The following is a 14,931-nucleotide window of genomic DNA, read 5'->3' as shown; positions in this document are numbered from 1 at the left end:
GCCAACTCACTCACCCCTCTCCTTCTGCTAATTATTATTAATTTATTCAATTTATATACCACCCTTTATCCAAAGATCCAAGGGCGGAATACAACACTACAAACATAATTTAAGCAGAACAACAACAACATAACACACAGCATAACAATACGCAGCATCATAATAAAACGAGCATAACAATAATGCGTAGGATTGAGTTCTGCTTTCACAAGGAGCTCTCTGTTTAGCAAGCAACGTGAAGATTCAGAACTTGGACATGGCTTCTAACATGGCGAACGCCCAGAGGCTGCAGATGGTTCGCCTCGTGCCGCGGCACTGTGCCCCAGACAAAGGGGGCAGGATTACAACGTTCCAGGCGAGGTGCCACCAGGCAGCACGTGGCCTGAAAGGATGCCCCCCTGGTGCTGCTCCAGACCCTGGCTGCCGTTTCACCCCAGCATGCCAACTGCATTTCTGAGCCCACAGAACTGTATCTGCGTGTGCAAGCAAGGCAGGGCAAGGCAGGGGAAAGTCTCCCTTGGCACGCGAGTTGTCCCATGAGCAGAGGAGGAGGCACATTTGCCAAAATACTTAAGCGCAATCCTATACCGATCAACTCTCAGGTGTGTAAAGGATTGCAACGTTATTTCCCTCTCCAATGTTTTGGTATCCGAGCAAGAGGCCTCTTTGTTCTGACTGAAATTTAGGACGGGCATTCCCCCATTGCATGACTTGCGGTGAACCCTCCACAGTACCAGAGACGGGTCACTATTCGTCAGTGAAGGAAGGTGAGGACAGGTGACCTCACCTAGGCCCGAAGTCACCCCCCACCAAAGCAGGCTCAAAGCTTCTCAGAGCTTTTCAAAATCATTTTTCTCAGCAGCTAAAAGGCATTAGCTAAACATCAGAAACATTCCGCTTGCTGTAACTAAAAAGATTGCAACAAAGGTAGGGAATACAGTCCATTGTTTCTCAGGCCTTTCTGATGCCTTCTGGCCTTGCTAAAGAACCACACTGCAACTTGCTTTCTGTCCGGAAACCATGCCAGAACAAGAGATTGAAACATATCTGAAGACTCTGAAACCCCTTTCCTGGGAAGGATGCCAAGAGTCCAATAGTCCCAAGACAGCTTTCTGTTCATGCTCAGAGGAACTCATGGGGCAGGACTCTGGAAGGAGGAGAAAGGGGGAGGGAACTGGAAAGGGGTATATATGCTTGTGCACATGATTGTGAACTCGTGCATGCTTTTGTGAACTATCACACTTGCTCCTTCTACCAGTTCATGGATGGTAGAAATAAAAGCCTTTTCTCCGAAACTATTCCTTGAGTGTCTGTTGACTCCCACTTCCCTTTCCCAGGCGCAATATTTTTCCCACCCGAGGGCAAAGCCTCATAAGGCTACATCAGTTCACGAACAGAACCGGGGGTTGGGTCCTCCATACAAAAAAAGCATGTCTTGCAGCGTCATCCCCCCGCCCCTCCCAAGGAGAGCACCCAGCCTGCATGCCTGCCTAGGGCGGGAGGCGGCGCGCGGCGCTCCCTCCGCCAACTGGCCTCGTGCTGCTCCGATGCACCCGGCCGGTACGAGTGTTTAGCTCTTCGCCCCCCGAGCCAGCCAATCCCGCCACTCGGCGCCTGATCCGATCCAAACGGCGCCACCCCATTGGTTGGACGCCGTCCCTCTCCTCACCGCCGAGGAGCCCGACCGGCCAACCAGGAGGGAGGTGGGCTGCGCTTCGAGTCGGGCCGGGGGCGGAGCGCCGGGTGTTAAGCGCCGAACGTTGGCTCGGTTGGGGCTGTGCAGGGGAGCGCAAGGAACGGTCGACTCGCGAGCTGGGGGTGACGCCGGTCCGCGAGCGGGGGTGACACGGTCGTGGGGAAGGCGCGCGCGTGTCCCCGACGCCGTTCTTCTGAACCTGGGTCTCCAAACATACTCTGTAAAGAGACTTGCCCCGTTGCGAGGAAAGGAGAGGGGCGAGTGCCCGCCTTGCTTTGCACAGGGCGGCGGCGCTGCTAAGACGGTGCTGACCGTTGTACGTGGGAAGAGGCGGCGGAGGGTAGCGGGGTCTCGGGGGTTGTTGGAACAGGTGGCTGCTAGGTAAGCAAGTTGTGCCGGCTTGTTGGGTGCTGCGGGAGTCGAGCGGATCCGATTAGGAGAACGACTTGGGTTGTTAGGCGCGTTGCGCGTGAGTGAGTGCCGGCGAGGGTTCGCGATGGGTCCTCTGCTGTCTCTCGGGGTCGGGCTTCTGCTGCTCATCCTCTGGGCCCGCTACAAGGGGCTCGGGTACGTGCTGGTCCACCACCGCTGGGTCTTCGTCTGCCTCTTCCTGCTGCCCCTCTCCGTGCTCTTCGACATCTACTACCAGTTCCGCGCCTGGATGGTGCAGAAGATGCACAGCGCGCCCCGGCAGCACAACCTGCGTGTTCGCAACATCCAGGAGCAGGTGAGAAGGGCGGGCGGAGGGGGAAAGTCCCCCCAAAAGGGTTTACAAGTTGGAAGAAGCGCAGGCTGTTCAGTTTTCCTAGTAAGACTCCGGGTGTTCCTGGCCTTCCTTCCCTGGAGCAAAGGTTTTCAAGCATGGAAGTTGGCCAGAGGTTTGAATGAGGCTAAATAGAAGTCTTGAGTTGCAGATCAGGACTACTCACAGCAACCATTGAGTCTGGTGCCCCCCCCTTTTTTTAGCAGTTTTGTGATATTGCTGATATTGGAAATTTTTCTCATACAAAAACTCAGAGGAGATATCCTGACTATTATGTTGTTGCCCTGTTACTTTGGGTTGCATCTCTGGCTGCACCCTTGGACCAAAGCAGGGATGGGAAACCTGTGGCCCTCCAGATGATGTTGGACTACAACTACCATCATCCCAGCTATTGGCTTTGCTAGCTGAGGCTGATGTGATTTGGAGCCAGTTTCCCCGTTCCTGACCAATCAGCTGTGGGCCTGTAGCAGTGATACAGTGCTAAATTAATATCTTATTTACTTATATACCATGTACTGTAATGCTAGGGTAGGTTTCTGAGCAGTTTAGAAAATATTTAAAAACCCAGCCATTAAAATACACTAGAAAACAGTACCATTAAAATTAAAAGGTGGGAAAGTGGGTTGCCCCAGATGAAGATAGCAAGGGACACATCTTGCAAACAGGTGTGTTTTCAGAAACTGGCAGATGGTCAATACAAGTAGTGATGTATTTCAGCAGAGAAGGCATTCCATTACTGTTACACAAACCAATTGTAAGTGGAAGGAAAGGTGCTGCAAGAAAGCAGTGCCAGTATTTGGCACATTATTGCTCTCTAGACAGTATCTTCTTCATAGAATCAAAGCATTGTAGAGTTGGAAAGGACCACAAGGGACACCTAGTCTTCAGTGGTCCTCTTGTTTATGGATAACAGGCATAAACATTAGTGGAGTCCATATGTGGCTTGCGTAGGTATGTGCCTGATGCTAGGGAAACCATAAATCAGGAAGCATTCAAATTGCAGAGAGCCTATTCTGTGCCATGTGTCTCCCTGACAGGTCATTATTATTATTATTATTATTATTATTATTATTATTATTTATACCCCGCCCTCCCCAGCCAAGGCCAGGCTCAGAGCGGCTTACAAGCAATAATAAAAACAAGTTGAATGATTACAACATTATACCAAACAAGCCTTTACTATTTCGTTCCTGTTGATGAAAATAGCAACTTCCTGTGTAGAAAGGTTACAGCACTTGGGGCTTTTTAGTGTAGAGAAAAGGCCATTAAGAGGAGACATGCTAGAGCTAGAAGAACACGGTGCACACCAATGGGGTTCATTAGCATGAGATACTTTAACCTCACACTGCAGTTTTCTGCTCATCACAGTGCAAACAAGGCCAGACTGGCCTGTGCTGTCATGCTTTTCAGATAGTAGAGTGTGTTCACATTACCACTTTAAAGCTCAGTGAAGTCCCTTCCGCTGCCCCAGTGAATTTCGCAGCACAGCTCATTCTGTCCCCCCTCCCCAGCTTTTTACATCAACATGGCTCCACTAGTGTAAGATTTGTGTCTGTTTGTGTACACACTAGAGTGCATTGGCAGGCAGTGACACCTTTTCCCTATGTAGAAGTGTTCACACCTTGGCTGGAGATGAATTGTGAATGGCTTAAGGACTCTCAATCAGTGTGAAGCTAGTTTGGGGAGAAACTCATAAAACAGTAGTGTAACAAAGTCCAGGATGCATTTGCACCGGAATGGCAGTGAGCACAGTGGGAGTGTGAGCACAGCCCTAGTAGGCTCTTATTCTGTCTTAATTGCAATACCAATGCAAATTTTAAAACCTTTTGTGTTAAAGGTACTATCCTGAGAACAGGCAGAAAAACCATTAAGTAGTCCACCAAGACCTTCAAGAATTTTCAAGTAATCTGGGGGAGGGGGAGTTCAGGAACTGTTGGCTTAGGTTTTCTAAATTAAGCAGTATATAAATTTTGTTAAGTAAATGTTTGCTTTCAGTTGCCCCATTATATTTAATGGGACTTCCAGGGAAGTGTACGTAGGATTCTTCTAGTCAGAATCAGTTTTCTCAGATGCAGATCTGTTTACTTGCAAAAACAACATCAAGTTATTATATATAAGGTGTTAAATTAATCTTCCTTTCTTGCAGGTACGAGAATGGAAAAAAGAAGGGCTAAAAACATATATGTGCACAGGACGTCCTGGCTGGCTTACAGTGTCTCTTCGTGTTGGAAAGTACAAGAAGACGCTTAAAAATATAACAATCAGCTTGATGGATGTTCTGGAAGTGGACACTGAGAGAATGGTAAGCTTGGAATTGATCCTTCTATTTAAGTGATGAGCTTTTGTTCAAGGGATGTGGCCATTGCTGAACATCATTGAGCCTGTTGGTTTCTGTGCTTTCTGGTCCTCTTTGAGGTGCCTGACCAAGGATGAGGCACATGATTCCGAAGCGGAAGAATCAGACCTTGGGACACAGGACCTCTGGTGTGGCAATACTACTGAGGATGTTTCCCCACTAGCCGGTGTCTTCAGAATTGCTATCTTTTGCTCACTCTGTCTTAGTAGCAGGCAGTGGGGCAGCAGCACTTACCTGACCTCATGTCACTCCAGCTTACTGCAAGGGGCCAGGTTGGCGCAGTGCAAACTCGTTGGTGGAATCAATCTGGCACTCCTTGCACCTTCCTGTCTCCCTCCCAGTAATATGTAGAAACACCAGTGACGGAAGGGCAAGTAAACGCTGCCATCGCACTGACCACTACTTCTCTGTGTTTATGGGAACTACTCACCTTCAGTGCCTTCACCTTGGCAGGATTCAAGCTCTGCTTGTTTTTCCTCATCCATTTCACCACTGCATCTAAGTGGGGCTGTACAGCCTCTCCCACTTCAGATGTTACGGAGATAGAGCTGAGTTTCATGAGCATACTGATGGCACCTTGCCCCAAAACTCATAATGACCGATCCCAATAGCTTCATGTAGATATTACCATATTTTTTGCTCTATAGGACGCACCTAGTTTGGGGGGGAGGAAACAAGGGGGGGGGGGATTCTGAATCACAGAAGCCAGAACAGCAAGAGGGATCTGGCTTCTGGGATAGCCTCTTGCTGTTCTGGCTTCTGGGATAGCCGGTGGGATAGCTGGTCTAGCTTTGATCGAAGCCTCCGCAGGGCACGGGGAGCTTCGCGGGGCCATCCAAAAGCCAGAATAGCAAGAGGGAGCGCTGTGCAGCTGTGCAGCGCTCCCTCTCCCTGTTCTGGCTTAGCCGTGCAGCCTGCATTCGCTCCATAAGACGCACACACATTTTCCCTTAATTTTTGGAAGGGAAAAAGTGCGTCTTATAGAGCGAAAAATACGGTAAATAGCATTGGAGATACCTGTAAGATAGTACGCTGTGGCAAGTTCTTAATGTAGCCACCAAGGGGTTGAAAGGCACTCTCAGTGCTACTCTTTGGACTCAGTTCCAAAGGTAGAGTTGGAACCACTGCAAAATGCATTTATTATTATTAAAGAAGGAGATCAATGTAGATAACTGCTTGATTGTGAAAGAAATGAAACCTGCCATTTTTGTATGCTAATTGAAGGATGAGGCTTCTGTTCATGGGAAGTTGGCTTACACAACTCTGCCTAGCAAGTGGAAGGTACAATAGCCAGGAACAGAGGCATGACCCTACACTTTGTTCATGCACTAGTATATATGTTTGTGATAAACAGTGCAGACAGGAGTTTCTGGGGCCAAATTTTCAAGTTTTTGGTGCAACCTTAGCTGCCTTGTCTGCTGCAGAAAGTACTGTTGCACTGCTCAGTCTTAAAGCATTCATGCTACGGGTTTCCTAGTTGTAATTTGGTCTGCTCTGGTCAGACTTCACCTGGAGTACTGTGTCCAGTTCTGGGCACCACAGTTCAAGAAGGACACTGAGAAACTGGAACGTGTCCAGAGGAGGGCAACCAAAATGGTCAAAGGCCTGGAAACGATGCCTTATGAGGAACGGCTAAGGGAGCTGGGCATGTTTAGCCTGGAGAAGAGGAGGTTAAGGGGTGATATGATAGCCATGTTCAAATATATAAAATGATGTCACATAGAGGAGGGAGAAAGGTTGTTTTCTGTTGCTCCAGAGAAGCGGACACAGAGCAATGGTTCCAAACTACAAGAAAGAAGATTCCACCTAAACATTAGGAAGAACTTCCTGACAGTAAGAGCTGTTCGACAGTGGAATTTGCTGCCAAGGAGTGTGGTGGAGTCTCCTTCTTTGGAGGTCTTTAAGCAGAGGCTTGACAACCATATGTCAGGAGTGCTCTGATGGTGTTTCCTGCTTGGCAGGGGGTTGGACTCGATGGCCCTTGTGGTCTCTTCCAACTCTATGATTCTAATGATTCTAATTTGCCTAATTACATCCAGGATAGGCAAGCATGATTGCAACACTAACCTGTTTAAAGTATTTCTTTTCCACTGTGTTTCGTGATTCACAAAGACTGAGGTAACTTTTAAGGTGTGCACCAAATGATGGGGCAGTGCGCATTTCTGTGTTATTACTTCGGCATCAAATTTGTATTGATGGCGGCATTCAGTCTTGGCATATAAAATGTGTTCTTCCTTAGGTTGTCCGTGTGGAACCCTTGGTCACAATGGGACAATTAACAGCACACCTCAACCCCATAGGCTGGACTATTCCAGTGGTACCAGAACTTGATGACCTTACTGTAGGTGAGAGGTCTTGGGATTTGTAAAATATAACTACAACTCTTAAATATTTCAATACAGTTCCACTTAGCAATTAAAAGCAAATTATTTTTATACTTTTCTGTGATGCATAAGATCTAATGCTCACTGTATGATTCACAAGCTGTGAAAATTCACTTGTTATTTAAGTAAGTCTTCTGGAAAATGAAAATACAGTTCATGTGATTGTTGTGCCATGATCTCTTGTTCAGGTGGTTTGATCATGGGGACTGGTATTGAATCGTCCTCCCACATCTATGGACTGTTTCAGCATTCCTGCGTGGCCTATGAACTTGTTCTTGCTGATGGGAGCCATGTGAGATGTACACATGTAAGATAACATTCTAATTTGCTGTGGTTTGTGACATTATTCCTGCTCTGTATCTGTATGCGCCTTAGTGTTGCGTGCTTTTTGCAGGAGGAGAACTCAGACCTATTTTATGCAGTTCCTTGGTCTTATGGCACACTGGGCTTCCTGGTGGCAGCAGAAATAAAAATGATCCCAGCGAAAAAATATGTGAAGCTGCATTATGAGCCTGTGAGAGGACTGAAGACAATCTGCAAGAGATTTGCTGAAGAATCTGAGAAGAAAGAAAACCATTTTGTGGAGGGTCTGGTTTATTCTTTAGAAGAAGCTGTCATAATGACCGGAGTTTTGACCAATGAAGCTGATCATAGTAAGGTAACAACATTGATTCTTTCACTTCTTCAGGTAAATAGGACACCGGCGGGGGGAGAACTAGCCAAACTTGCCTCTGAAAACCAATCTCTGCCCTTCATTGATTCTAAAGTTTAGAGAGCCCATCTGCAGTACAGGCTTCCTTTAGTTTTTATGATATTTGTAATGCCATAGCTTCCCCTAGAGAACAGTAGTTCATTGAGAGTGTTGCGAATTCTTTTTTGGAGCTCAGCCTCCCTTACAGAACAGTAGTTCCCATGGTTCTCTGGATGGAGGAGTGACTGTTAAACTAGTTTAACAAAATACTGGGCAGATCAATTCCATGAGTGGAATGTCTTGCACATAATTAATCTGGTGGGAGAGGTCATTCTACAAAACTATTTCTCCCACAGGCCTGGGGCAAACCAATCTGCCTGACAGAAGTGCACAGAATTGGCCTGTAGGCAGTTCTTATCTACAAAAAAAATTGCCAGTGTTGATTGCATACAGACATTTGCCTGTAAATGATGTACATTGCATGACTTGACATCAAGGATAGACAGTGTGTCACCCTACAGACGTTGTTGGACTGAACTGCCAGTCGGCCGCAGCCATTGCTGGCCAATGCTTAGGGGTGGAGGGAATTGTAGTGCAGCAACATCTGGAGCAGCAACCCTCATAGCGACCCTTGATCAACACAACCTGTTGTTGGTGTTTCCTTGGCAATCTTACTCTTAACAGTTGCAGAAATATGCTGAACATTAAAAGAACTTGTATTCAATTGCAGCTGTAATTAGAGCCACGTTATGAAACTTTGTCTTCAGGCAAAGTAGAACTTTTGTGCTGGTGTGTTCATTGTGTTTCTGTTTATGTTAAGATCAACAGAATTGGGTGCTACTACAAGCCATGGTTTTTCAAGCATGTGGAGAACTATCTAAAGGCTAACAAGACGGGAACAGAATATATCCCTGCAAGGCAATACTATCACAGGCATACACGGAGCATATTCTGGGAGCTCCAGGTAAGGTTCCAGTTCGTGCCATATTTGCTGTCAGTCAAGCCCACAGACACATCCTTATCAATTCAACCCTCTCTCTAGTAATGATAAACCTAGTTAGCGAAATAGCTGACTAGGCCAAACTTCTTCCCTATATTATATATCAGGGTAGGAACTAGATCTGACCAGCTGATGTGTCCCAGTTCCCATGGGCCAGTTTGACAGCTGCCTACCTGTTGGTTGCCTGATATCAGTTGATCAGCGGCTAGGGCAAAAAAAAATTTCATTTGCCCACGCCCTTCGATTTCAAGCCACAGGAGCAAAGGGTAGGCATTTCCCCTCAGGGCTTGTCGTAAGCGCCAATGTGAGCCAACTGGAAAAATGGTTGCGGCCATTCCCCAGACTGCTGCAGCTCACTGCACAGAAGATCCTTCCAATGTTATGTGGGATTAGTCGCTAATTAGCTAAATCCATATGTGCTGTAGCTTTATTTTATTTTATTGTATGTACTAATTAGTGCCACTAGTAATTGTAATTGACTTGATTTTTGTAAACTGCATACAGTGGTACCTTGGGTTACATACGCCTCAGGTTACATATGCTTCAGGTTACAGACTCCGCTAACCCAGAAATAGTGCCTTGGGTTAAGAACTTTGCTTCAGGATGAGAACAGAAATCGTGCGGCGGCGGCGCGGCAGCAGCAGCAGGAGGCCCCATTAGCTAAAGTGGTGCTTCAGGTTAAGAACAGTTTCAGGTTAAGAACGGACCTCTGGAACAAATTAAGTACTTAACCCGAGGTACCACTGTACAGGTTTTATTTCAATCAAGCAGCATGTGAATTTTGTTAAAATAAATGAATGATGAAAAAGAGTTGAGGTGATGTTTTTTAAGGCAGAGTTATTTCTGAAGTCGGCAATCCAGATTTGAAACGTGTAGCTTTCTCACAACATGCATTTGGTCTGTTTTCTAGGATATCATCCCATTTGGCAATAACCCTGTTTTCCGCTACCTGTTTGGTTGGATGGTTCCTCCTAAAATCTCCCTCTTAAAACTGACCCAAGGAGAAGCAATTCGGAAGCTCTATGAGCAGCATCACGTTGTACAAGACATGATGGTCCCCATGAAAAGCCTTGAGCAATGTATCGAAACCTTCCACAGTGACATCAAAGTAAGAGCATCTTTCCTACCTTCTAGGTTGTTCTTAGTAGCAGTAGTTAAACAAAACATGTCTCAACTACAGGATTCAGAAGGGCTGGGTAGTGGCTCCCATGTATTGCTTTGTCGTGATTTTTTTTGTTCTTCCGTTGTCTCTAGGTTTATCCTCTGTGGCTCTGCCCCTTCATCTTGCCCAATAACCCTGGCATGATCCACCCAAAAGGAGATGAAGCAGAGCTCTATGTGGACGTGGGAGCCTACGGAGAGCCCAAAACAAAATACTTCGAAGCTAAGGCTTCCACCAGGCAAATAGAAAAGTTTGTAAGGAGTGTTCATGGGTAAGGGTCCCGAAAAGGCATTCTCTCTTGCAGTTACCTTTTCAGCTTGCTGCATGATGATGTTGCAAAAACAAAAAAAATTTTAACTTAATTTTTTATTGGTCAGGGTTTTTTTAAGGATCCTTTTTACCTGAAGGCATATATTATTTAACAAAAACGTGCTTCATTATAAGCTGCTATGACAGACTTCCCTTTTGGGGCTACTGGGCAGTCTGAAGTGTTTTCTGTTCTAAAATTCAGAATTGGTTTCATGACGTTCTATTGGAGTACTGGGGACTAGACAAAAGGGTTCCTTTAGGATAACATCTGAACGTTTGTGCTGGCAAAATAGCCTAAGAAATGAGCAATAGTTTCTGCGGCTTCTGATGCAACAATTTTAAGATCTGTTTTTCGTTCTTCCTTTTAGTTTTCAGATGTTGTATGCTGATTGCTATATGACCCGTGAGGAATTCTGGGAAATGTTTGATGGCTCGCTGTACCACAAGCTGAGGAAGCAACTTCATTGTAATGATGCTTTTCCAGAGGTGTATGATAAAATCTGCAAATCTGCAAGACATTAAATCGGACTCACCTGAGCAAGAAATTGGGTGAAGCTGGATTTTACAATAACTAATTGCTCTGTCCTTAACGAAAGCATGTTGTTGCTGTCCCAAAGACTTCAAGCATATTTGTGATTTAAGAGATATAAACTCCTGCCTTTATATGAAAAAAATCTACACTTAATAATCTTATAGCTTAGAAATGGAAATTCCTATAAGGTTTAATTATAGGTTTGCTATAGATCTTTTAGTGGTTTCCTGTAGAAAAATGGGGAAAATCTGAGTTTTGAGGATGCTAGAACTGCAGTCTAGCTAGCAATTGCCAGTGGGAGTTTGATAGGAGCTTCACTACTACAAATGTAATGGGATGGGATCCTGTAATTTAGAACATCACCTCTACGCGAGGGTAGTGCCAAATACCTGCCAAATGAGACTGCCTTTAAATTACGTCACTGTTGCCTATACCATATCACTAAGCTTTCCCAGGATTTCCATTTGAATTGTTAAAAGTAACCATGCATTAGATTCACAGTTGTAGACCTGTCTGTCTGAAAGCGTTGGAAGTTATGGTTTGCAGGCAATTTGAATTGTTCAGCCTCTCTCTTTTACTTTGAATTACGTTTTTCTTTAGTTGTGTCCATCAAGGTTTCTTTGATGCAGGGGAAGACTTGCTGGTATGCACTGTGGAGGGATTGATGCATTTATCTTTCCTGTTTATAAATGATGTTGCTTTTGTCTGTTCTCCCTCTTGCCCCCAGTTCTACAAGTCTTCAGTGCAAACTGCTGCTGGATGGCCTTTGTTTGTTTGTTTTCCTGTGTTGCTTTTTGGTATCGCTGCTGCTGCTACAAGATACAGAATATGCTATGATTATCTGTTTTTTGGGTAACAAACACTGGATTAGCAGTTTAAATGAATTGTCAGAAATGCAAGATTGGCCTCATTTTTCATAATACATGGAGAAGATCAACACTGATCAGACACTGAGCAAAGTGGTTTCATTTTGTTGCCTAACTAATTTAGGCTTTATTTTGTTTTTGAAATGTGTAGCAAATTATGGGTTTTGTGTGGTAGATGATGCAGATAACTTTAGTTTGAAAGGCAGTATTCACCATGGGTATCTTTTATTTTTAGGAAGTTTTTATTTTTATTTTTAGTGCCTTAATCAACTGGAAGAGACCTGGATCATTTTAGCCATCCTAATTTTTAGACTTCATTAGCGTTTGGAAATGCGGGTGGGGTAGGAATAGATATCCAGATTTTTAAAATGTCGGAACATGCACCCCACATGTAGATGAAAGGAAATTTAAGCTTTTGTATGATGTAACTCAATCCTATGCACATTTACCCACAAGTCCCACTTTCAGTAAGCCTTAAGAGAGCCACGTACATCCAGAAGCCAAACTTGCACGCAGCCAGCCTTGTAGGAGGACGGATACCATTTCTTCATCCTCTTTACCCTCATCCTGCCCAACAAAAGGCAGAGGGTTTGGATGAAGCAGAGCTGTCCTTCTGCCTAAATCTGTCAGCGAGAGAGATCTGTTGCCATCTATCAAGCCCTCCAAAGTGCTCACTCAAAAGGTGGGTGACAGATACAGCTGGTGATATTCAGCAGAAACCTGGGGTTGGGAGACCAACACGTGATCAACTGGATTCTGAGCCATCCCAGCTGCTGACAGCCACAGGCCCAAACTAGGCCACCAGCCCAGCCTGGGAGCTGTTCTAGTGAGGGGGAATTTTGCCCCCTGCTTCTTCCACACTGGCTGGTGTGTTGTCAGTAGGGCTGTGGAAGTAGCAGTGGCTACAATTCATTAAACCTAGCCTTAGTGGTCCAGGGGTTTGGGTTGCACACTAGTGAGAGAGGAGCGGGCCTCAACTTTACTTTTATGTGTGCCCCCCTTTTCCATACATTCTGATTAATGTTAAAATGTTAACATGGCTGTTTTCTTTTTCACAATTCTACAAGCTAGTGGTTTTTCTGTTAGGGTAAAGCTTCTGCACCGAAGCAATAAGCCCCCAACGCCTCTAACATCAATGCTTCCTAAAAATTTAATGTAATAGCAATAGGTTAAGTTTAGCTGGGGCCATGAACTTCCCCATAATAAAACTCGCTTCACATGTGTCATCAGTTTTACAGAGGTTAAGTGGGTTTGGGTTTCTTCTTTCCTTTTCATTGCTCCAAGTTTAACCAAAATCTGATCCAAAGACTAGCCAAGACTCAAAAGTTCTCATGTGGAATTATTTATCTGAACATAGGGAGAAATGTTCGGCTTGATGAGACAATATGGAAACATCTTACTGTCTGTGGGGTTTTATTTATGACCAGCTGATGGTTTTATTTATTGGAAGAGAATAAACGAGCATATTTTAGCTACTCAGTAATGCACATGTGTTTAGATTGATCCATCTGATAACTATTCCTTGATGGGGGAAAGCCCTGCATATACTGCTGTAGCACATCTGAAAACCATTATCGTAATGTTTGTGAGAGTAGGAAGCGGCAGTAGCAGTAAAAAGCCACTGTAGCTGTGCCAGTGTGTTGGGCATAGGTTGAATCCAGAAATGGACTGAGAGTTGACAGCGCAATCCATGCTTGCCATTATTTATCTGTGCAGGAATGAGTTCTAAAGGCAAGGGGGGGGGGGAGTGCCAGAGTCTGTAATCTGTAGAGTATGTCTTTGTGTCGCACACGGTTCTGTTTCTCATCACAGGCTGTATCTGCAAGTGTGTTTGTCCTCTTGCTACAACCATAGTGAAAAAGAGTCCCAACCACTCAGATGTCCTAATTTTATACCAGCAGCCACAGTGTACTTACGTTGCAACTGTTAGCTGTTTTGTACTGCTGCTCTCGGGCAGAACTTGCGCTACGACCATAAAAAAAATATGCTATTTTGATGTGACTGAATAAAATGGTGTTGAGAAGATCTTTGCTGTACGTCTCTATTATCTCAAGTCACTTTAAATGGAAGACGCATTGGAAATGTCATTTATTGGGCAGAACTCTTTGAAAACTTTCAAGTAGGTCTTCATAGAAGCTGGGTTCAGGAGCTTTTTGAAGTGCTCATAGGATTTTTGAAGCTATCAAAATTCAATCTTTAGCTTTTTCCTAGACTTAACTGTTATTTCTAATCCTGGGATCACATCCATATTTATAGAATATGTTGTATTGCATCCTTAAAAAAAAAAAGAATTTATGCCGCCATTAGACTATAAAATGTCTCAAAAGTAAACCTTGCCATAAATTCCTACAGGGTCTTGCCTGGCATTATTTTACCACATTATGTGCAAGTTAACATTTATTCAGAAGTATAATAAAATGTCCTTAAAGGAATTGACAGAATGAATTAATACTTCAATTCCTTGTGCTTCAGTACTATCTAATTCAGAAGTAACGAATATGTGCCCTCTTAACATTGTTGACCTCATGGTCGGGGATGATGGTCCTTGTAGTTGCATCAACATCTGGAAAGCATCCTGTTGGCTCATGTTGGTCTAGTTAAATAGAATTTTTCATACACCAAATAGGATTGAACCATTTAGTGTTCAAATGCTGTGACAGTCAATGCTACCCTATGAGATCTCTAGGGAATATGCCCACCCACAAAAAAAGCAAGAAAATGTTCAATGGTGTTAATCATCAATGAAACAACAAATTGATAGGAAACACAACTACTTGTATTCATGCCAATCATCCCTGTCGGGATACAGTCTTATATCTCTAGCAACTGCTGCTATTTCTGTTCGTGTGACTGCATTGAAGGATTGCACAAGGTTTATATGTGCACATACATTGTACACCTGCCAAGTTAACTTCAGGTATTACACTGGAGCCAAGAAGCTCCTCCTCCTCCTCCATCACCATCAACCAGCATGTATTGGTGCTTCTGATACGAGTTCAGACTTTCCAGGTAAGATCCCTGGCAAAGGAGAGGCACTTTAAAAACACCTGACCCTGATTGTCTGCAATATTTGGAGGAATTAGTAGCAACTGCAAACTGTGCTTTCTTTACTCATACAACTGACTAGTACAATTATTATTTTTTGCTGGTGTTGACTACTTGTAACAGTAAG

The 14,931-nt window shown here is 44.5% G+C and overlaps 1 protein-coding gene across 1 annotated transcript; it reads left to right on the top strand.

Moving 5' to 3' along the window:
- Window positions 1–1,726: 1,726 nt before the first annotated feature.
- Window positions 1,727–13,784, top strand: DHCR24 (24-dehydrocholesterol reductase). The gene is made up of 9 exons (XM_079982305.1): window positions 1,727–2,423; window positions 4,606–4,761; window positions 7,055–7,160; window positions 7,388–7,506; window positions 7,594–7,857; window positions 8,711–8,854; window positions 9,801–9,998; window positions 10,145–10,323; window positions 10,730–13,784. Exons 1-9 carry the CDS (start codon window positions 2,193–2,195, stop codon window positions 10,881–10,883), a joined length of 1,551 nt encoding a protein of 516 aa, XP_079838431.1. The 5' UTR covers window positions 1,727–2,192; the 3' UTR covers window positions 10,884–13,784.
- The last annotated feature ends 1,147 nt before the right edge of the window (window positions 13,785–14,931 follow it).

This window comes from Podarcis cretensis (assembly GCF_951804945.1).
Source record: "Podarcis cretensis genome assembly, chromosome: 6".
Classification (NCBI taxonomy): Eukaryota; Metazoa; Chordata; class Lepidosauria; order Squamata; family Lacertidae; genus Podarcis; species Podarcis cretensis.
This window is presented reverse-complemented; position numbering and strand designations above follow the sequence as displayed.

Bases quoted from the DNA above. Each gene is read 5' to 3' on its own strand.
- DHCR24 (XM_079982305.1), top strand. From the start codon at position 2,193: ATGGGTCCTCTGCTGTCTCTCGGGGTCGGGCTTCTGCTGCTCATCCTC. The intron at 7,161-7,387 runs GTGAGAGGTCTT...TCTCTTGTTCAG, and splicing joins ACTTGATGACCTTACTGTAG to GTGGTTTGATCATGGGGACT. The intron at 7,858-8,710 runs GTAACAACATTG...GTTTATGTTAAG, and splicing joins ATGAAGCTGATCATAGTAAG to ATCAACAGAATTGGGTGCTA.